Genomic DNA, 23100 nt, shown 5'->3' on the forward strand with positions numbered 1-23100 from the left:
CCAGTCAATCCTAAAGGAAATCAACCCTGAATATTCATTGGAAAGACTGATGCTGAAGCTGAAGCTCCAGTACTTTGGTGACCTGATGCAAAGAGCTGACTTATTGGAAAAGACCCTGATGCTAGGAAAGATTGAGTGCAGGAGGAGAAGGGGGCAACAGAGAGTGAAATGGTTGGATGGCATCACTGACTCAATGGACATGAGTTTGAACAAGTTCTGGGAGATAGTGAAGGACAGGGAAGCCTGGCATGCTGCAGTCCATTTGCAAGCTGCAAAGCATTAGACGTGACTTAGAGACTGCCTACAGGCTGTTGGGTGGGGCTGATCAATCCCACCCAACTCTTTAGCTATTGGGGCTAATGAGCTACAGGGAAGATCACACAATAGTGCCTATCAGCACCCATGTCCACCAGTAGAAGCAGCTTCCAAGTATGACTGTTATTGTTCAGTCGCTAAGTTGTGTCCAACTCTTTGTGACCCCATAGACTAGGCTGCCAGCCTCCTCTGTCAATCCCCGTTATGGATCACAGTCTTGTCGTGGGCAAAGGGGCTTGCGTAATTCAATGAAGCTACGAGCTATGCCGTGCAGTGCCACCCAAGATGGGTGGGTCATGGTGAAGAGTTCTGACAAAACATGGTTCACTGGAAAAGGAAATGGCAACCCACTCCAGTATTCTTGCCATGAGAATCCCATGGACAGTATGAAAAGTATAGCTGTTACCAGTGTCTATACCCACAGCCTGAGCCGAACCCACCCACTGCCTCTCTGGGACACTCTTTAAGACCAGCAGGTAGCGCTAACCCAGGTTTCCATCACGTGACCACTTTTGCCCTAGGTCCAGTGCATGTGTGTGCTCTTTAAGACTGAAGTCTGTGTTTTCCTGGTCCTGTGGGACACGCAAAATTAGGACCCTGCTTGCCTTCAGCAAAATGCTCTGGGGGTTCATCTTGCTGATGCAGAATCCCTGGGCTGGAGAGCACAACTGGGGCTCAGAACTCTCCTGTGGAAAAACCCTGCAATATAATTCTCTACTTTGTGGGTTGTCCACCCAGGAGTATGGTACTTGATGATACTGTCAGTGTGGTTCCTGCTTTATGTCTTTAGTTGCAGAAGATCTATGCTGGTAGGTTCCTGTCTTTTTTATCAGTGCTTGTTCTGCAAATAGTTGTAATTTGGGCTGCCCATGAGAGGACCCAAGCTCAGGGTCTTTCTGCTCTGCCATCTTGCCCAGTCTCTGTATTGTGATCTTGATTTCAGAATAAAGACATGCAAGGGGGCCTCTCCTGGTGTCTCCTCCCCTTCTCTGGCCCCTCCTCCATTTGCCCTTCCCAGTTCTTAGCGGGAGGTTTTCTTGCTTGACCACTCTTAGTGTGGAAGATGCACTGCAGCACCCTCAGTCCAGGGAGGGCAGGTCACTTCCTCTTACTTTTAAAAATACCTCGTAAGCACTTCAGCCCTCCTTCCACCATACCTATCTCTATAGTATTCCAGTCATGGCAGGATGATGTTATGAAAATAGTACTCCTCAGTTTATCTCAAAACTGTGTGTGCCCAAGACTGGCATGGCTGGACCCGAACTAGAATTGACTGAGTATTTAGGGACGTTCAGGGTATGGTGTTCCAGTGGAGTTTGGTAGGGGTCCTACCTCAGTGGCCTTGGTGCAATAGCCCTTTCCTCTCCCCTTTCAGAGGTCCTGCCCTACTGCCCCTCCGTTCCCCGGAAGTCACGGGTTTCTTGCTTTTGCTGTTCCTTTTGTGGAGGACACTCTGCCTTCATCTTCAGAGGAAGACAGAAATGAATTCTTGTCAATCAAGTGTCAGGTCACTTATCCCTTTCTCAGAGGACTTCCTCAGTGCCCACCTAAAGTTTATTAGCCTTGTCAGTGTTCATCACGTTTATTTAAGGTAAGCTTGATGAGAGCATGAAGTTGCCTTGTTTTATATCCAAGCCAAAGAGCACCTGACCCACGATAGGCACTTAATTGTTTCACTAGTGGTTGTTTATCTTTTCACTCTTCTCTCCATTGGAAGTTCTCACCTTAGAAGAGTTTGTTGGAAATATCAAACAGTACAAGAAAGGCCATTAGGTACAAAATACTCATATGTTTATGAATTCATGACCAAATTAAATATGCAATTTTATATAAAAAGAGGCGTGTGTGTTTTTTCTCCCCCATCCTCCCGTTCTCCTCTAGAGTAGTTCTGAGTGACACAGGTGCAGGAGTGTGTGTTCTTGCTGTGTGACCCACTCCTTCCTTCTTGCTTTTATGCCTCAAGCTCAAGCTTGCCCTGCATGAATGTGTCTCCTGCTCTCTCTAGACTTCTGGGCACCAGGTTCCTGGGGGACTGAAATTCAGCCCCTCCTCTCTCCCTCTCCTCCCTGCCCTTCCCCTGACTGGGCTGGCCCAGGTCCCCCACAGCCTCCCCAGCTGGTATCTCTCTAAGTCCCACCGGGGCTTGCTGGGCTCCCTGGAGGTACGGACTGGCTCTGACAGAGCAATTGGGAAGGGGTGGTGAGACCCTGCTTGCTGGGATCCCTCTGTGGCCTCTCACTGGTGAGCCTCCCACCACTCCTGAGCCACCTTCCCTTTCGGTCCCTGCTGGCCTTTCTGCATCCTCATCAGTGGGCCAGATGACTCAGGCCTGCAACCTCATGGAGACCTAGTTCCCCTGCCGTTGGATTTCAGGTCCTGGCTCTCCCATCCCCCTGGAGTTCTTGGGAGGCCCCCATGGCCTCCTACACCTTTTCCAGAGTGAAGGTGCCGGTGCAGAGCAGCACCCCACCTCGGAGGCTCCCCTTCTGTCCCCTTCATCTCAGCCTCACCCTGAATGCAGCAGAAGTGAGCTGACCAGCCAGTAGAGGGCAGCACATGTCTGGTTTCCAAGCCTGCCACCTGGAGGACCTGGAGGGGAGGCAGCCATGGCCTTGAAGTCTAGGGCTCGGACACCATGGGTCACAGCCACTCAAGATGCACTTGACCTGCCACCTCCTGCTCCTTCTCTTGACAAGGCCTTGACCTCAAATCTCTAGGTCTTGGCACCACAAAATTGATGCAGAGTTTCCATTGCGGGGCGGGGGCGGGGGTTGCTCTATGCCAGATTATTGGGGGTGGAGCCCCCCACACTGGGCCCTGGGACCAAAACCCAGTTCCTCTCCCTAAAGCATCTTTCTTAGATGAGATGACTCCTGAGTGCTGAGGACAGGAGCTCAGACTCTCTGGCTCCACCTTCATCAGAGGGACTCTGTGTTCTGAATCTAACAAGGGTGTGTGGAGTGAGATACAAATCAGAATTAGAAAAGGGGGAGAGGGTCAGTTGTGGCCCAGCTTTCCCCCATGGGGCTGCAAGATACTGTCTTAATCCTCCACCATCCTCCAGTCTCCTCCCTCCTCTTCTCTGGACTCACCTTGGTTTTGCTCCTGTTCAATTCCCCCATTCTTCCCTGTTATCACCAACCAGCGCTGAGTAAGGTCACATGCTTCATTACAATCCTTCCTTACAAGGACTCCTATTCTCCATGTCAGTGCCCTTTTCCCTGACCTTTGACTCCTACCACATCGCACCCCTTCAACACGGTCATATCCTATGGAGTTACCTGCTGAAGTTGAGAACAGTCTGATTCTCGTGATGGGTCCAACACCATGGTGATTCCCGAGCCCACCCTCCCCACCCCTGCAACCTCATCCCCAGCATGCTGAAGGCGTGCACCGTGCCCTCCAGAGTCAGTCAGCGGGGCTAGGACGTCCTCGGTCACAGCCGGTGACACTGCTTTCCTGAAAAGCATCGGAGTCAATTCTACCACCTCGACCAATGCCTCATCCACGTGGGGACCCCTGCTTGGCTTTATAAAACTGAGAGCCATCCAGGGTCTTTTTCTGCTTTTCTTCCTTTGAGGGGACAGAGGCCACAATGTTTTTGTCGGTGGTGATTTTGTTCATTATTGTATGCATTTTTTTGCAAAATTTACCCTCTCCCCATAAGAAGCTGTGCTGGCCAGCAGCGGGGGGAGGAGCCCAAAGGAGCATGGGATTGCTGTACTCAGGTCCCATCACCCTCTACTTTCTCTCCCCCTGTTCCAGCGTTTCCTTGGATTTCCATCTCCAAACCTGAGCGGTAAAGGATGGGGGGAAAGAGAAGTTTCTCATTGCACCAAGAAGCGCTGCTTCCAGGGCTGCAGCTCTGAACAACCTCTGCCCCCTTCTCAGGCCTGGATGCCCACAGCCCCGGAAGCAACGCCGGCAGAGGGCAAGCCTTCCACTTGCGGCTTCTGGCAGCTGCACCACAGGGGCGGAAGCCTGGAGTTGGGCTCTGAAGGCTTAATTTCTACCCTGACTTCTCCAGTGAGGATTTGAGTAGGCTCCACGTGGAAAGGCCCACAGAGCCTCTGCAACCCTTGAAGTCCATTGATGGAGACGTGGGGCCAACAGAGGTAGGACCCTGCCTGCCCACTGCTGCTCCCTGGGAGGGGGCTGCCTGTGCAGACCAGGACACACAGCTTCTCAGCAGGAGAGTTTCCCCTTTGATGCTCGGGTTCTCCGACCCACAGACAAGATGCCATGGTCCTCAGCTCTCTCCCTGATGCCCGCCTCCCAGGAGTTGTCCCAGGGCGGCCATGGAATCAGGACCTCCGCACAGGGCCACTGCTCTGGTCCACGAGGCCAGGCTCCCTCCTCTCTGTGCTGAGCTATGTTGGCTGGTGGGAGCAGCTCCACCCACAGGGTCCTGGTTATGCGAGTCCTCTGTCCCTGGGAGGTGGAGGGGGCGATGCGGAGGAGCAGAGGGGCAGAGACACGTGGGGACAGCAGCAGCAGGGCCAGAAGAGGGCGGCAGCATCTCAGACCACAGCCGAGGAGGAGGATGGGGACGCCGAGGAGGCGGCCGAAGAGGACGCTGAGGACGGACTATTCCAGAACAGCCAGCGCCGCTTGGGCTGCCGCTTCAGGTGCAGATAGTCCTCCTTCTCGCGCTCCTTCCGGGCCCGCTGGTAGTGGTCTTCCTCCTTCAGGTACCAGACGGGTGGCCACCGGTGTTTCTCGAAATACTGCTGGTTTTCTGGGGCAGAACGGCAGTAGGGCTGGGTGAGAAAGACGCAGGAGGAGGGGCAGAGGGACGCCCACCCCTGCCCCGCTGCCATGGGATATGCCTCTGGTCCTCCTAGGACCACATGCCAACCCCTGGGGACCAGAAGCGGGAGCCCTGCCTTCACTGAGCCCCCAAAGAGAGTCAGTTGCCCAGAGAGTGGAGCCGACAGTCCACACTGGGGAAAGGCATTTCCACTTGCATTTTTCTTCAAAGGCAGAGGGAAGATCCTATCAAGGCTCAGAGAAGAAAGCAGGCTGCGGCAAGGGATGAGGGAGAAATGGCGAGAAGAGCTGTGGGCAAGAAGATGCTTGGCCTGGCTGGGGTGACAGCAGATGCAGCTGGCAGAGCTGGGGTTCTGAGAGGGGAGGTACGGGGGTGGGGGTATGCAGGAGGTCAGATGGGAGGGAAGGCTAAGCTGAGGGGTTTGGACTTATTCTAGAAGGTGTGGGGGCTCCACGGAAGTTTGGAACCAGGGAAGTGATGCAATAAGAGCTGTGCTTTAGAAAGAAAATGCCAGAAGGGTGACGATGAGAGAGCAGGAGTGGGAGAACTGGTAGAACACTAGTGGGGAGAAGGGTCACAGCAAAGCAGACGGTGCCCAGTGAAGACCTCAAGACTGAGTGGCAGGAACGGGGGGAGGCCAGCCACACCTCTCCCAGGATCCCATGAATCCTGGATCCCTGGATTCCTGTCAGGCCCCAGGACCTGAGACATCAATTAAGCAGGGACCAAGCTGCAGGGACCCCAGAGGATACCCAGATCTGTACTGTCCAAGCTGTGACTTGTGCCCATTCCTAGGTTATGAAATTAATGTCATGAGTCATGAACAGTATTAAAGACAGCTGATATATTTTTCAATACATGTACTGGGTCACAAGATAAAATGTAATTCTTGATAACCTAGAGGGGTGGGATGTGGGGATGAGAGGGAGGCTCAAGAGGGAGGGGATATATGTATAATTATGGCTGATTTGCATTGTTGTTTGGCAGAAACCAACCAACATTGTAAACATTAACAGACAAAAATGTATTTCTTATTGTGGAGTTTGGTCCACAAACATCTAAAAAATACCACCTCTAGTCTGACTGTACCTGTGAAAAGCAGAAGCTCAGAGGGGCAGAATGAATTGCCCAAGGTCTCCGGCGGGCCGGGGCAGGGGGGCCGCCCTCCACACCAAAGCTTTTTCCAGGACCCCCTCCGCTAGGCTGGGTGCGTGTTTGCAGGCTACTCCCCACCCACAGGGGTCTTTGGCAGCCTCTGGGCGCCTTGGGGTCAGGTCAGAGGTTTGGACCCAAGGAGAGGGAGGCGACAAATGCCGCCGGGGATGCTCACCTGGGGACATGGCCTTCATGTCTCGGGGGAACTTGCGACACACGTTGTTGTAGTTGGTGCAGATGTGGTGAAGACACCAGTCAGCCAACTGGTACGCACAGTGGAACTGGGAACAGACAGGAGCGTGTCTGTGCTGGGACCCCTGGGCCAAGGTCTGCACACAGATGTCTACTTTTGCCTTCAGAGTCAGAGCTTTGGTGCAGGTGGGCAAAGGCCCTGAGTCACAAAGAACCCACCTCAAGAGGCAAGGCCACACAAAACCATGATGGAATGACATGGATTTGCTCCTTGGCACCATCACCACCACCACCTCACCCGTGACCTGCCCCCAGCAGCCCCAGAAACCCACAGTCCTATGCGGTAGCCTCTTACTGGGTCTGCCCTCCTCAGATCTGACCTCTCGTCCTCCACGCTGGACCAAAGCCTGCACTAAGGTGCTGACAACCAGGCTTAGAGAGCTGACCTCCCAGGCGTGTCTGCCATATTTTAACTTCGTAAACTAATCTTTAGAATTTGTGGCACCCTGAGGGCTGGTAGGGGAGATTTTGCTTGCCTGTTTTGGGTGGCTCAGACAGTAAAGAATCTGCCCACAATGCAGGACACCTGGGTTCAATCCCTGGGCCAGCAGGATCCCTTTGAGGAGGAAATGGCAACCCACTTCAGTATTCTTGCCTGGAGAATCCCATAGACAGAAGAGCCTGGCAGGCTAAAGTGCATGGGGTTGCAGAGAGCCAGACATGACTGAGCAACTAACACTATCACTTGGGAAAATGGAGGTGGGAAGTTCATCTTAGATGGAGAGTGCCCAATGTGCCGTAAATGACCTCAGCAGGCAGCAACCGCATCTATACAGGACTCTGGGTTTCCCTCCCCTGCCCAATGGTTGCCTGAAGTCTCCGTCCCTTCTTGCCACAGCCAGACTCTCCTCTTGGCATGTTGGGGTGAATCCTCTGGCCTGGAGGATAAGATGGGTCTGCCCGCTGGGGGAACCAAGTCTGTCAATGGGTTCCCTTCCTACCCACCACCTCCCGAACCCTCCCCATTTGCTGCCAACAGGCAGACAGAGCCCAGAGTTGAGAATGTTGGAGAGATTCCTTCCTTGTCATCCTACCTGAGCCAGTTCCAGGAACACAAGGACGTCCCCATCGATGTCCACCATCATCTGAGTGGCTTCCATCAGCCCAGTCACCGTGTACTGCTCTGTGACACACACAGCCAGGCATGGGCTGAAGAACCACGGGAGTGGACAGGCCCTTGTTTATCCCCCCCACCCCAGCAGGGGCCCACAGCAGGGCAAAGAGGGGTCCCAATAGGCTAGGAAAGGCCACAGGAGATTTAAGTCTCCTCCCACCAGTGAGGAAACCAGGATTAGAGCAAGACTTTCCCACTGGAGTGGAGGTGGGAAGTGAAGGAGGAGACTAGAATAACCTATGAAGGTTTTTTAAGCTACTTATGTTGCAGCAAGGACTTATACAGGTTGGGTGAAAGCCCCCACCCCGAGAATCAGCCATTGATACTGATGGGAGAGGATAGTAAATCTCAAATTTGCTGAGAACTATGAATTAGAGCTAAGGATTCAATCAAGTTGTTCATATTAATTTAAATTTTGTAACAAATTGTGTACTAACCTTGCATTTCATATTAAGACATTTCTAGGGAAGAAGTAAACACTTTTAGTTCTGAATTTTAACTGTATCAGTATAAACTGATAAAGCATTTTATCTTTAAAAGTAATATGTCTCAGCTCAGTCCATGGAAAAAGACCTAGAAACAACAGCCATCCCAATAGCAAAAGCAGTGCTAATGCAAATATTGTAGCCTTGAAATCCCATTTCCAACTACAGGAAGCCAAGACTTCTTAGAGAAATGGCTGATTCCAGGTATGGGGCAGGAAATGTACAAGATGAACCTGGAACATCTTGTCATTCCAGACCATCAGAAAGCTCCTCTAGAGACTCTGCAGCCAACTTGAAGAGACTTCTACAGGCTAAAGGAACAGTAGAGTATCTGAGTTTCCATAAAGTTAATTACAATTATTTAAAACCGAGAGCTGGAATCAAGATTGCCAGGAGAAACATCAATAATCTCAGATATGCAGAGGACACCACCCTTATGGTAGAAAGCGAAGAACTAAAGAACGTCTTGATGAAAGTGAAAGAGGAGAGGGAAAAAGTTGGCTTAAAAATCAACATTCAGAAAACTAAGATCATGGCATCTGGTCCCATCACTTCATGGCAAATAGATGGGGAAACAATGGAAATACTGAGAGACTTTATTTGGGGAGACTCCAAAATCACTGCAGATGGTGACTGAAGCCGTGAAATTAAAAGATGCTTGCTCCTTGGAAGAAAAGCTATGACCAACCTAGACAGCATATTAAAAAGCAGAGACATTACTTTACCAACAAAGGTCCATCTAGTCAAAGCTATGGTTTTTCCAGTAGTTGTGTATGGATGTGAGAGTTGGACTATAAAGAAGGCTGAGTGCCAAAGAATTGATGCTTTTGAACTGTGGTGTTGGAGAAGACTGTTGAGAGTCCCTTGGACTGCAAGGAGATCAAACCAGTCCATCCTAAAGGAAATAAGTCCTGAATATTCATTGGAAAGATGGATGCTGAAGCTGAGATTCCAATACTTTGGCCACTTGATGTGAAGAATCAACTCATTTGAAAAGATCCTGATGCTGGGAAAGAGTGAAGGCGGGAGGAGAAGGGGACGACAGAGGATGAGATGGTTGGATGGCATCACCGACTCAATGGACATGAGTTTGAGTAGTCTCCAGGAGTTGGTAATGGACAGGGATGCCTGGCATGCTGCAGTCCATGGGGTCGCAAAGAGTCGGACAGGACTGAGCAACTGACCTGAACTAAAAACCAAGAGTATGTTCAAGTCCAAGAATTCATAATCACATGTAATATTTATAACAAAAAACCAACTGGTCACTCTCCAAGGATGATAGGAAACAAATGTGTATATTGAGAACTGGTAAACTGGGACTTCCCTGGTGGTCCAGTGGCTAAAACTCTGCACTCCCAATGCAGGGGACCCAGGTTCAACCCCTGGTAAGGGAGCTAGATCCCACATGCCCCAACTAAAGATCCTTCATGCCACCACTAAGACTCCACTGCAGCCAAATAAGTACATAAATATAAGAGAAAAGAAAAACAACTGGTAAATTAAAATACATATTTACCTGCCTTTCCTACATGAACTATTCCACTGGGAAAACAAACTATAGATGAGGGAAAGTTTCTCTCCTTTTGAAAGTATTCTAACAGATTAAAAAAAAAAAAGAAAGACCGAACTGGAATACTACCATTTCACAACACTTAATAAGTGAATGGATCCAGGCAATAAAACTCAATGGCTGCTAACACCACAAAAAGAGAGAAAAACAGATGATCTATGCTTCTTGATGAAAAGCAGAAACAACCTATAAAATGTAGTCTCACCAAAAGAAGACTGGATCTAATCTAGCCTCTAGACCTGAAGGCCAGTTGATAGGAAGGAAATATGGTGTACTACAGAAAGGCAATCAGTGAAAAAAATCTCAGTTCCCTAGATCAGAGGGTTTTTCCAACAAATCAAAAGTTTTTTTGTTTTTTTTTTAAACAGACAAGGTACTTACAGATTTAAAAAAAACCTTAAAAGATATATAAAAAATAAAATCATGCTATAGTGTTTCAGGATGCACACTTGGATGATAAAACTATGAAGAAGAGTAAGGAAGAGAGATCATAAATAATATCTTAGAGCAACAGGCAGAATGGTTACTTTTGGGGTGGGGAGGGCCTATGGTTGAGAGGGACAGATTGGGGGCTCTGGTGTGGCGAGCAAGGGGCACTTTGGTTTGTGATAATTTATTAAGATGAATACATATTACATGTTTTTGTGTGATATTTAACATTTTAAAAATTAAGCTTAAATTAATAACTTCATAGTAAGCTTATATCACAAAACATGTCACTTATTATACCACACTTGGCATTTTCCACTGTTCCTTGACAAGGTACACAGAAACATATTTTTTAAATGTGTTTTTTAGCGAGTATGAAGCATTTCACAGGAAAGGTCCTTCAATGTTATTTTCTATAAGCCTTCCCATGCAGCAGTGAGAGGTAACATTTTTAATGGCTACCTTGCAAAATCCATCCATGTGTACTTAACCAGTGTGCCTGTTTGACTTGTTTCTGATTGCTTGCTATGATGAAACAAACTTAAAGAAACACCTAAATACATTTTTTTTTTCACTTGGGCCATTTCTTTGTAGCAAGTCTTTCAAAAGTTATTTAGTCTAAGAGTTTGGACTGTTTTCTGTGTTCTGGGAAGGCTGCACCACTTTTTCAAATTGTTGCAGCTGTGATCTTATTTATTTTTTATTTATTTCTTGGTCGCACTGCTCAGCACCTGGGATCTTAGTTCCCTGACCAGGGATCAAACCCATGCCCCCTGCAGTGGAAGTGCAGCCTTAACCACTGGAACACCAGGGAATTCTGCAGTTGAAATCTTTAGAAGCCTCTTACTCCCTGCCCTAAAGCCCTCAGTGTCCCCTGGCCTGCCTGTGCAGGCTCAGCTCTTAACATGTGATTCTGGTCAATCATTTCCGCCTTCTTTCAGGGACCAAGCCCCACCTTTCAACTCATTTCTCATCACAGGATCACTGCTTCCCTCACAGCCAAGTCCCAATCTTGATCATCTGCCGAGGGCCACAGCAGCTCTAACACCAGGTCCTTCCCTGAACCTCAACTCAGCATCTGAGGTTTTGCTCTCTGCCGCCGAGCCACACAAGGACATTCACCTGGACATCAATGCCAGTACAGGTACCAACGCCAACATCAATGGAAGGCACATGCTGACTCCAGCTCAGGAGCGCCACCTGTTGGCGGGCACCACGGGCTCTAGACGACTTATCTGGACTGCACCATCTCTCCTCCTGCCCTGGGACCCCAAGTGCTGCTCCTTGGTCTCCCTCCTGTCCCAGTCCCTGCTCCACCCAAGCCTCTGGGGTTGGTTCATCCTGAAACCTGAGCTCTAGCTCGCAGGATCTTCCAGGAATCAAAGAATTAGGACTGACCAACAATTAGGTCAATGTTTACTGTGTTTCTAGAAGAAGAAAGAGAAAGTGAAGGTGGAAGAGAAGAAGGAAATGAGAGAGGGGAAGAAAAAGGAAAGGAAGAAGGAGGAGATGCAAGGGTAGGAATGAGGAATGGTGTTCTGTTCTTTTTGATTTCTTAAGCTTGCCTGAGTGTGGCCAAGCTGAGAACCTTGAGCCCTGGCATCTACTGCCCACTTACTGCGCCGCAATAACCTCTAGAGAGACCTATCAGGTGAACCCACTGAGCATCCCTCTCAGACATTTCTTTACATCCACGTCCTCACCGCAACCCCAGTACGCACCGACGTATCTCACGCTATGTAAACGTATCCCCTTGGTGCTGGCGGCCTGTCCCCTAGGAGGAGACAGGTGAGAGAAGAAATCACGACTCCCAGGGGGTCCCCTGACTCCTCCTCCTCCCTGGAGGCCCCTCCCCTGGGCTTAGCTACCTGTGAGGGCGACCAGGTGCGGCAGGCAGAGGCGGTTGGCCAGGATGATGAGTTTCATGTCGTCCAGGTCGGGGCTGGAGGTGAACATGCCGGTGTACAGGTACTCCAGCACGGCCCGCATGCAGCTCTTGCTTGTGTAAGGAAACACCACCTGCGGGTGGGAAGCAATGGAGGGGGCTGCAGCAGGGTCCGGCTTTAGGAAGAGAGCAGCAGTTCTGAACACTCAGAGGCTCTGGCCTGGACAGTTGGTCTCCCGTAGACAGGCCGCCACCCCTCTGCGGTCCCTGGACCTGCTTTGGAAAGGACCTGGACTCGCGTTAGCATCCTTCTGGTTTGGAGGAAGCATGAAGGAGTCCTTCCGGTCACCTGCACCTGGCCCCACTCTATCCTTCGGGGAGCAGTGCAAGTGGGATGTGGATGAACGGAGCGAACACCAGCTGGTCTCCCTGGGCTGCTCCAAGCTACAGCTCTGGGCCTCTGGGACCTCTCCAGAGCAGGACCAAGACAAAAACTGCTTTCTCATCAGCTGCCAGCCTCTCCAGGCTGCACTGGGAATTGGCTGGAACTTTACAGCTGCTTCTGTGGCTCTGGAGAGTTCCCACCTCACACTTTGCACATCCCAACCCACTCATGCTTCAGAGAGCAGAGACAACTCAAATCTCAAAGTCTCCCCTTCACCTCCGAGAAGGACTCCCTTTCCAGTGTGTGCTAAGTCGCTTCAGTCACGTCCGACTCTGTGCGACCCTATGGACTGTAGCCTGCCAGGCTCCTCTGTCCAGGGGATTCTCCAGGTAAGAATACTGGAAAGGGGTGCGCTTCCCTCCTCCAAAGGATCTTCCTGACCCAGAAATCTTAGGAAATCCCTTCTCTGGGTTACAGGATGCTATGCACTAACATTCTTTGCTCAGCTTTTCATTCAAGTGTTTGCTGATTACTGACTGAGGGACCAGAGCTGAGGAGGGTACTCAGCAGAAATAAAAGATCTCATCCCCATACTCAAGGGAAACCTCAGATGAGCTGGAGAAGCTGGGCGGACCCTTGGGACTTTACGTAGCTTCACAAAGGAGGACACTGTTAACTGCAAGGCTGAGGGGTGGACAGTCAGCGTCACAGTCCAGAGGAGGGCAGCAAGGAGGTCAGACTTGAACTCAAGTCTTGATGTGGCTGTAACTCCCACTGACTCCTGATGTTTCCTACCCACTGACTCCCACCCTATGCCTTGACTGTAAATCCCCACTTGATCATGCTCAATTAAGAATTAAAACCAGTTCTATACTGAGATCTCTTTTCCCCTATTGCAATAGTTTCTGAATAAAAATCTGTTCTTGCTGCTTTAGGAAAAAAGTTTTTTCTAAACTAAAGAGCTAGGATGTGACCATAATTCCCCATCTTGGTATATTGCAAAGTCCTGGGCTATAGGAACCATCTCACAAACTTCTCTTGGGCCCATCACTTGGTGGTTTGTACAGAGTCGAGGCTGAAGGAAGTACTGTGAAGTGACAGATGCCTCAGATGGAAAGGGAGTAAACCTCTCTCCTTCCCAACCGTTTCCACCCTAGCCTTACCTCCCTGGTGGAACTCTCCACAAATGGCCCCCCAAACATGGCAGCCATCCAGTCACAGCTAGAAATCAACAGGGGCTTGTGGGCGCTGATGGTGCCATCATCCAGGATGAAGGTCACATCTGTTAGGTGAGAGAAGATGCATCAGGTGAGGATGGGGTGAAAGAATACGGGACAACCAACCCCATGGGTCAACACTGCTCCCAGATGACTGCTTCCTCCTGAAGCCACAGTCTATGAGCACCACATGACCACAATCTCAGGCTGGGGGCTCTAAGTTTCAGGAGCAGAGCCACAGTATCTCCAGGACATTGGTGGCTGAGATGACTCAGAATGCTACCCAGACCAACCCAGATTCTGCAGAAGGCTCTGGAGGGAATTCCCTTGCCTCTGGGACACCAGCTCCTAAGCCTGTTTCATACCTGAGAAGGTGCCTTTGGCCAAGCACTCCTTAACCCGGTTGGTCCGGCGGACATGGAAGGCCTTGGTGATCTCCTGGTTCATGAAGGCCTCGTTGTTGAGGATGTTGGCCACCATCATGCGCAGATCAAAGACCTCGAGCAGCTCAGCGATGTGGGCGATGTGCATGAGGTCTCGCTCGTTCTCGTCTAGCTCCCCTGTGTACAGGTACTTGAGAACAGCCCGGAAGGGCCCTGGCTGGATGGAGTTGTCCATTTTCACCACCACCATCAGCCGGGATTTGTAAGTCAGTGGGTCTTCTGTCATCTCTTCCTGGATGCTCACAAAAGCTCGGCTCCAGGAAGACAGCACTCGACCCCGCCCAGGCAGGTACCCTGTCCCATTGCCCCGTAAGATCCCGTCGCTGGTGGATGCCCGGAGCCCAACAGGCCCAGAGCCCCCGCCCTCCTCCACACTCTCACACACGTCAAAGCTGGCTGCCCGGAGCAAGAAGTCCCGGCCATGGTGGTGGTGGTGATGATGGTGGTGGTGGTGTTGATCAGGGTGACCCCGGTGGTCCTCTGAGCGGGGGCCCCCTGACCCTGAGGGTCCCCCCAGCTCCCCCTCACTCAGGTCCATGAGGAACAGATCGTAGAACTTGGAGGAGGATGTGGAGAGGTAGATCTTGTGGGCGAAGATGCGCACCCGCTCCTGAAGCACAAGGATGACGTCTGCACACAGCGGGTCCTCCAGGAGGTGGGCAGGGCACTCCTCGCTGCTGGAGGGGGGATCGGGCACCACGATGAGCGGGGGCGGCGGCTTGGGGGGCAGGAAAGGCGCCTGCAGCAGGGGCCGCTGCACGTTGCGGAGGTGGGACTTCCAGAACTGCAGGTGCCGGCGGGAGATGAGCGCTGCCCGGATGGCATTGTCGAAGACGTCCTTGATACCGAACTGCGCCACCACGCTCGTCTCGTAGTAGGGGATGCCCAGCTCCTTGGCCACCTCTCGGCCCTTTTCCGGGGGAAGGATCTCATTGGGCTTGATGGGCCTGGCACGTTCAAGAAGGGAAGCCAAATTCATGTCGGTGCTGGAGGGGTGGGGGGTGGGGAGATGCATTCCCCTGATCCTGTGTGTTTTTCACCTGACGGGGGGAGTCCCTGCTGAGGATCTGGGTCTAAGCCCCATTCCTGCCCTGTTCATTTCCACTCCTCTGTTTGGCCAGATCCTACCATTCTTTCAAGGCTCACTTCTAACCCCGTCTTCTTCCAGGAAGCCCTCCATTATCTATGGTAGGCCTGGGTGATCTCCCCGGCTCAAAGTAGGAGGAGGGCTGACTACCTCTCTGGCAATTAGCATGCTGGTTTTGAACACGTTCTCCTATCCAGTTCATCTCCCAGCAAGATTACAAGCTCCTTTCACACAAAGATTACCTCTCCTTCTCCTTTCCTCATGATGCTTAGCCCAGTACTGCCCACTCTGTATGTAATGTATAGATGGACGGATGGATAAAAGAATGAACATTCTTACTGGCCCCTTATGTGAGTCTGCTTCAAACAGAGGGAGAGAAGTGAGGCTCTGTGCATTCTCTCAGGGCTGAGCAGGGAGTTGAGAGACACAACTTCCCCCACCCCCGCTCCCCCTTCCCCATCTGCCACCTTCCCCTCCCTAGGCACCAGGACTCCCTACCTAGCCAAGGGTCTCCTGGCCCTATTGACAGCGTCCAGGTCGGCATAACGCAAGTCCAGCTGGCAGCCCACCAAGATGACAGGTGCTCGGGGGCAGAAGTGCTTGATTTCTGGGTACCACATGGTCTTGACATGGTGGAGGGAGTTGGGGTTGGCAATGGAGAAGCACAGAACCACCACATCAGACCTGGGGGTGGGAGAGAGTGAGGTTATAGGCAGAGAAAGCTAGTGATAGGTTCCCTGCTGCTGGAACAAGGGAGAATACATACCCAACGGCACCCCTACACTGCAGTCCCACAACTGTCTTATGGATCAGCTCACGTGATCTTACCCAAAACATTTAATCATAGCACCTCCTATTTCTGTACCCCCAAGTTAGCACTTGAGAGCTTTCAAAGACTCTTGGATTGACCTCACAGCTCTCTTGTGATTTAGACATGATCACTCTTACCATCTCATCTGAGAAAACTCATCTCAGAACAGCCTTCCTAATTGCTCAAAGTCCCAGCGTTACTGGTTAACGGGGGAGAACTGAAACCAGGCCTCCCGACTGCAAAGCCGGCTCCCTGCCCAGCCCAGGCTGCCCTCACGTCAAGGGTCTCCCAGGGCTGTTTTCTCCACTCCTTCCTCCCAGTTTCACAGAGTGTCCTTATACCTCGGGGAAAGCAGGAAAAACCCCATCCACTTGGCTCCCTGCAGGCAGCAGGGGCCTTCCCTACCTCCCATAAGCAAAGCGACGGTCTTTGTGGTGGTCTCCGAAGGTGTCCCAGAGGCGGAGAGACACGCTCACATCGTCTACCACATCTCGGGAACGTTCCAGCACCTGGCGGGGGGTGGGGAGGGGGCAGGGTGGGACAGGGAGAGGGGAGAGAAGCGAAAGCAATGGTTCCTGGGGGCCCTGCATGCTGACTTGGGGTGGGGTCAGCTCACTCCTGGGTCCCACAGCATGGGGGCTGGAGGGACAGCTAGTGTCTCCCTCTACGTGTCCAAGAACACCTGAGTCCCCAACCAAGAGCTGGCCAGGACAGAAGAGACTCCAGAGGGCAGACAGTCATGGGAGTGATGCAGTCTCCCAAGGAGCCCATCCTTGTTCTCAGCTGTACCTGCCAATCAGATGTTTCCCAGCCTTGGGTCTTCTGGTATCATTAGCCAGCAGTTTCTTTTCTCCCGGCAGCTCTCATCTCTCTAAAGCACCACCCCTCTCCCAGCTCCAGGGCTTCCCATTACTGGGGGCTCTGATTACACAACATGCCCCAGGCTCCAGCTCAGACAAACACAAAGGGCTGGGGAGCCCTCCCCTGGGGTGGGCTCCCCTCAGGCCCCTCCCAGGGATCTGTGCTCTTCAGCTGCCCCCACTCAACCTTTAGGGGGCTTCCATGAGCTCAGCATAGGCCCCCTCTGGAGAGATCGCTGGGGAAGAAGCCCAGATGAGCGAGGCCATAGACTTGCAGCCTTACCTCCTGGCATACCCGATACTGGTCAATGGCCCAAACCGTGGGCACGTGGGTGGCAAGCAGTTGGTACTGGGTGAGGGTGGCATTGCAGGCCCGGGCACAGATAAGCCTGGTCTTGCCCACAGCGTTGTCCCCCACCACCACGCACTTGATGGTCTCTACGTTTGGCCTTTCATAATCCATGTCAGAATCCATTAATTGGGACCTGAGGGAGAGGAGAGAAGCAGTCAAGACAACTTCGCACGCCAGCCCCTGAGGGCCAGGGCCAGCAGCTCTTCTCTGCTGGGGCTGCCGCCTCTCTGAGCATCTGAGCAGAGAGGCAGACAAGGGAGTGGGTAGCTTTCCGGGCACAGGCTCCACAGGGGCCCGAGGAGACAGGAGCCCCTTCAGGCTGAGAGGCCCGGCTCCACTGGGTGAATCTCTGGTCTGCCTCCTGTTGCCTCCATCCTCCAGCAGCAGGGCTTCTGGTTGGGGAACGCCAGAGAGAGATCCCGAGGCGGAGTCTGCTCGGGGCCGGTCCCCAATCTCCTGGGAAGAGAGGTATCTGCCTAGGAAGCTCATTTATCATCTGCTCTCCTCCTCCAGCCCGCAGGGCTGAACGGCAGAACAACAGCAGAACAACAACCAGTGAGAGGTGGGGAGCCAGGGCCAGGTCCCCACCCCTCCTTCCCAGCATGCCTGAGGGCAGGGCTGCTGAGAAAATTAAGATGAAATTAAATTAAAACTTAAAAATTTAAATGAAAAAATTAAATTAAGATTTAATGGACTTGTCAGAACGGGCAGCGGCCCCACTGGCCATAGGATAGCCTGTGGCTATCCTTCAACCCCAGCCCCCTTACGGAGATGCTGAAGTTTTTTGTTCCAGATTCTCCAAGCTGAGGCAGCTTCCAGGTGCACCTGAGCAGTCCACAGGCCTCTCCTCTCCTCTTCCGGGACCATCCTGTTGCCTAGGGGGCTCACTCAGTACTGAGATGGTGGGAGTGGGGGTAAGCAGTGGCCTGGCACAGTACGTGTGTGTGCACGCACTTGGTCACTCCGTCCAGGCAAGAATACTGGGGTGGGTTGCAGGGGATCTTCCCGACCCAGGGATCCAACCCATGTCTCCTGCAGTGACAGGTGGACTCTTTACCGCTGAGCCACCTGGGAAATCTGGGACAACACACCCCACAGCTAATGGGCCAGTGAGCCCTCCCATCCCCTACCCAGGCCTGCCCTCCAGGTATCCCACATCCAGTTTCAGGGAAAATGAGATACACTCCCTTCCACCGTTTTCCTTCCTGGGGAGGAAGAGTCTCAGGCTGGAAGCCCTCAGACACCAGCACTCCTGGAAGGACGCTCATTAAACTGGCTGCACAGGTAATGGGAAAGCAGAGAGTCAGAAACTCGGGCCTGAATTTTTGAACAAATGTTTGCCTCAGTTTCCTTCTGTGTTAGGTAGAGAGGAAGCGGCTCATCCACCCACAGAGAGGGATGGCTCAAACGAACAAACAGAAGGCCCTTCTGTAGTCAAAATGTCACGTCAGTGTTTAAAAAGCTATCTCCAGAAGGGGGCCCTGGGCTTTTAGGGGTTTTTGCTGACAGCCTCCCAGTTGGCATCCACTCCCCCCTGGAAGGGTTGAAGAGAGAAGGTGGGGTACTGCAGGCGTTATTAGCAAGCTTGGTTTCACCAGGGTCACTGACCTGCCCCTGCTCACATTCCCTGGGTGCCTGAAGTCAGCTGGGGGTTGCAGCAATTTGAAGGACTCCTTCCTAGGCCAAGGAAGGCTGAGCCCAGAGGAGCCTTGGAGGCTGCCCAGGAGCTCTCACTGCTGAGCCATCCAGCCCAAGAGCCAGGCCACCAGCAGCAACAGAGGAGCTCGGCTCCTGCAGGGCTGTAACTAGATGCCAGCATGCAGGAATGCAGACCTGAAATATGCAACGATGGCAACTGGGATTTTGCTCGAGTGGATGCATCTCAGCCACCTTAGCAAAAAGTACGGCCAGGACTTTCCAATGAGACACGCGCTGCCTCTTTCCTGGAATTTTACAGGATCTAAACAACCAGGGGTCTCTGTGCAGGTCCCTCCCTAGCCTCCAGCGCAATCGTCTGCCTCATTCCTTCTCCTTCCTCCACCCCTTCTCACCCTCTCCAGCAAGCAACCATTATTCTGCCCACCATCTTGCCTCCCCCCAAATTCACTCTCCTGATGAAAAGCAGGAACCCCACTTTGACAGTTCCTCATCTCAAGGCAGACAGCAGGAAGGATGTGTTGGCTCTGGGAGTCATCTGGGTTGCGATTTCTGTTTTATTAGTTGAAGAACAAAACAGATAGAATCCACAATACAAATATACACAGATGTAGGAGAAAAAGAGAAACCTACTAGCCAACAGAGCTTCTTTCTTAAATTGAGGTCCTAGTGGCATGGAGGTGTGTAGACAGAAGCGGGGATGAGAAATCGAGGAGACACATCGGCTCTCACACCCAGGAGCAGCTGGATGGCGAGCAGGATGTCAGTACACCAGCAGAGTGGTTCAGTGCTGGTCCAAGATTGATGAGTCTACAATTCAAACACTCACGCGCACACTTTGCACCTTTAGGGTTAAGCAGGGGACAGCCAACCAACAAGCAGAAGAGCGACACTGTGCTGGGAGTTTAGACAGCAGACCTGTTGGGTGCTCCTCTGGCTGAGCAGCCCCTCCCCATCCATTTCCCCAGCACCCCTGCAGCCTTCTTTTAATTGTCCTTTGACTTCCTCCCAATTTTGATCATTCTCACCCAGTCCACCCCCATCCCAACTGCCTGACTGGCAAACTTCATTCATTGTCTGATCTGAGAAAGGGCAAATCACTTCACTTCTCTGTGCCATGGTCTACCCTTCTGAAAAATGGGTATGAGGGCATCAGAAGCAAGTCTTGAATCTTGATGAATCTGTGCCAAGACAGCCTGTGCCAAAAGGAGGTATTTGCCTTCTTATGTAATGTGGTATTATATAATGCCAGATTACATATCTCTATGTGTAATTATACCTCTCTTTTAAGATCCACACTGGCCCAATTAAGCAAGCAGAACTCTTAGTCTAATCAGGCCTGTCTTTAGAAGGATCCTGTCCTGGAGATATGATGCCATTGTCAACAGTAATGTAATTTTTGCTCTAGAATATTGCTACTTTACAGTAACGGTGCTGGTATACAATGGCACAGCCCACTCAATAAGCTTCTCAACTTCCCCTTTCCTTCTGGCATTCTCACCTTCAGTGACTCTAGACTTTTCCACACAATTGCCTCATCCCCATTCCTTCTGAGCCTCCTGATTAACTTCCATACACTATGGTTTCCTTGACACCTTGCACTGGCTGTCATGACCCCCAGGCCACTTCTCTTCCTCAGTGATTCCAGAGTCACCGAGACGTTCCCTTCACACCCCATCCCACAACCCCTGTTCCCTTGTCCAAAGACAGCCTCCTACCCACCAACGTCCCAGCTCTTTGCACTCAGGCCAGGTCAGAACAAAAGGCGTGTGCTCAAATTAGCTACAACCCTTACAGGCTCCCAGTTCCACCTCCACACCCCTACACACACTCTTTGCAGAGCCCAGAAAAGCCCCCCATTTCCCTCCCACAGCCGATAGGAGGCTTGTTCATCTGTAGCTGCCCTAGTCTGGTTGTCAAGGAAACAACAGAATCTCCCTGGGAGCCTGCTTTGTCTCCTAGCAACCAATATCCCACATCCTGCATCTTACAAAATACAAAAGGGAAGAATATCTTGAAAATGAAGGTAAAGATCAAGGAGGATGGACAGGATGAGGAAGAGAAGACCAGCGAGGGTGGCCTTCCAATTAAAGGAGGCTCCCACCAGGGTCGCTGACACTGTAACACTGTGGGGGGGTGGGGGGGAGTGGAGCAGAGAGATGAATCAATCCCCCCACAGATCCGATGGGCAGCAAGGCCCAAAAAGATGTTGAATAGTCATGTTAAACAAAAATGCAAGCCTAAACACAGAATAAGCCTCTTCAAAGATCAACAAACAACCCTAAGGATTTCTCCCCGTAGTTTGCCAGAACTCAGATGCACAGACTGCAAGGGAATGGGTTGAAAGTAACATATTCAGAATGGCGAATACAAACAAACAAAACCCCCACATTCCATTAAATGTTTTTAACGGAAACATTTCCACTACTCTGGACCTTTTTTTCTTGACACGCTGTTCTGCACACACATACAAAATAATTTTTTTTTTATTTAAATGGGGGAAGGAGAAGGCTACTGCATGCCACGGCAATCAAGTTCTTTTCCTTTCCCTAGATAAACCCAGAAAAGGTTAGTTCCCCGCCCGCTAAGACCCCAGCAGCCGAAGCTCAAGTCCAGGGACTAGAGGACGCCCGAGGGAAATCAGGACGGGCGCAGACAGGGCCCCCGGGAGGACGCAGAACGGGGAAGCGGCGCGTTTCCAGAGGCTGCTCGCAACCCGGCTATAATATAAATTAATCATTTACTTACACCGCTACATGTGACGGGGTGATTTCTAGTGTAAGGAACACATCTCTTCCTGCTAAGCACGCTCATTTTAGTGAAATGGCTGGGGTCACTCCGCGGGTGCAAGTTAGGAAGATGCCGGTGCCGCCGCGCTGCTGCTGCTGCTGCCGCTCAGGCTCCGGGCCCGGGTCGCGTTACATCAGAAACTCTGACAGAGCAGCCCAGGCCGGACGGCGGGCCGGGAGCGGCCGCGCGCGCGGCACTGCGGCCACTGCCTCTTCCGGATCAGCATCTCCCGGCGCCCAATGTCACGGAGGCGCGCCAGAGCCGGGCAGCGGACGGCCGCTCAGACCTCCGCGGCTGGGCCGCGCCGCCGCCAACGGTCCTCTCTGGCTGCGGAGGCCTGAGGCGGCGGGCAGGAGTGGGCGAGAGGGGCGAGGCCGCCGCTGCTACGCGCCTGGGCCCGCTCTGAAGGCGCGGCCACCAAGACGCCTAGCGCTGCAGTCCCAGGGACAGCTCGCGACCTCCTTTTTTCATTCACAAAAAAAAGAGAAAGGGGATTAAAAAAAAAAAAGAAGGGAGGGAGGGGAAAAAGGTGGGGGCAAAATCTCACCCAGAACGCCAGCCATGACAGGTACCGCCCTTCGCGGCGCCCCGTTGGTCGAAATCAGTTGAGGGGGCGGGGAATGGGCGGGAAAGGGGCGGAGAAAGAAGGGGATTGGACGTCCCGGAGGCCCCGCCTCGCGACGTCGCTTGCTTCCTCTTCACTTTCGCTTACCTCGGCTTCACCCCGAGGGACGCCGAGTGGAGGCTCTAGGCTCGCCTGCGGGGGCCGGGGTTGCGTCCCTCTACCTGGCGAAGCTCCAAACCTCACTAAACTCACTCAGGGTCCCGCCTCCCCCCCGCTTCCTCCGGGAGGCTGAGAAAGAACGCCTACAGCATGCTAGTCAGCCCTGGAAGGGATGCGAGTTAGGGAAGGGGATTTTGACATTTTTGCCTCTCCCTTAGCCCCAGGCCTCCACCGCTTGCCCAAGGGAAGAGGAAGACAGCGTTTCCTCTGCCAAAAGGGACGTTTTTTTCTGGTGTTTGGGGGCCTTCCTCCCTCCATCACCGCCCCTGCAGCTACAGACTTGTGTCTCCAATTTCCGTGGCCCTTAATGAGTTTCAGGGTGGGTCCCTGTAGCACCTGCGCCTGTTTACCATGTCGGCCTTCTCCCCTCTCTCTTTTGTCCAGAAGGCTCCTCTTCCATCCCATATTCAATCTATTGCCACCTGGCGTTCACCTCTTCATATCTTCTGCCCTCTTAAATGCCACGACGACACTAGCCGTGGTAACATTATCTATGGTACCTTTGGGCCCTCTTCTCAAAATTCTGGAAAATAACAGATTACAAGGGATGACATCTGTAATATGAGTGGTCCTCAAAGGAAGTTTCCCGTGTTCAAGGATCCTCATCCTTAATTATGAGGATCTTGACTGCGAGTAATTACAGTAGTCAACTCAATCTGGTTTTATCCATCTTATGGATTACCTCTGGACAATTTTTTTAAAAGCCCAGACTGACGTGTCTCCCCCTTAATCCCACTCC

General features: G+C 52.0%; 1 protein-coding gene across 1 annotated transcript; it reads right to left on the minus strand.

Annotated features, from left to right (window-relative positions):
- Positions 1-1983: 1983 nt before the first annotated feature.
- Positions 1984-22126, minus strand: RHOBTB2 (Rho related BTB domain containing 2). The gene is made up of 10 exons (XM_043927712.1): positions 21536-22126; positions 17063-17264; positions 16325-16428; positions 15607-15792; positions 13944-14968; positions 13525-13643; positions 11960-12110; positions 7528-7616; positions 6417-6522; positions 1984-5053 (listed from the first exon to the last, which is right to left on the minus strand). The coding sequence occupies exons 2-10, from the start codon at positions 17252-17254 to the stop codon at positions 4836-4838; spliced, it is 2190 nt and encodes a 729-aa protein (XP_043783647.1). The 5' UTR covers positions 17255-17264; positions 21536-22126; the 3' UTR covers positions 1984-4835.
- Positions 22127-23100: the final 974 nt, after the last annotated feature.

The sequence above is a fragment of the Cervus elaphus genome, chromosome 16, assembly GCF_910594005.1.
Source record: "Cervus elaphus chromosome 16, mCerEla1.1, whole genome shotgun sequence".
NCBI lineage: Eukaryota > Metazoa > Chordata > Mammalia > Artiodactyla > Cervidae > Cervus > Cervus elaphus.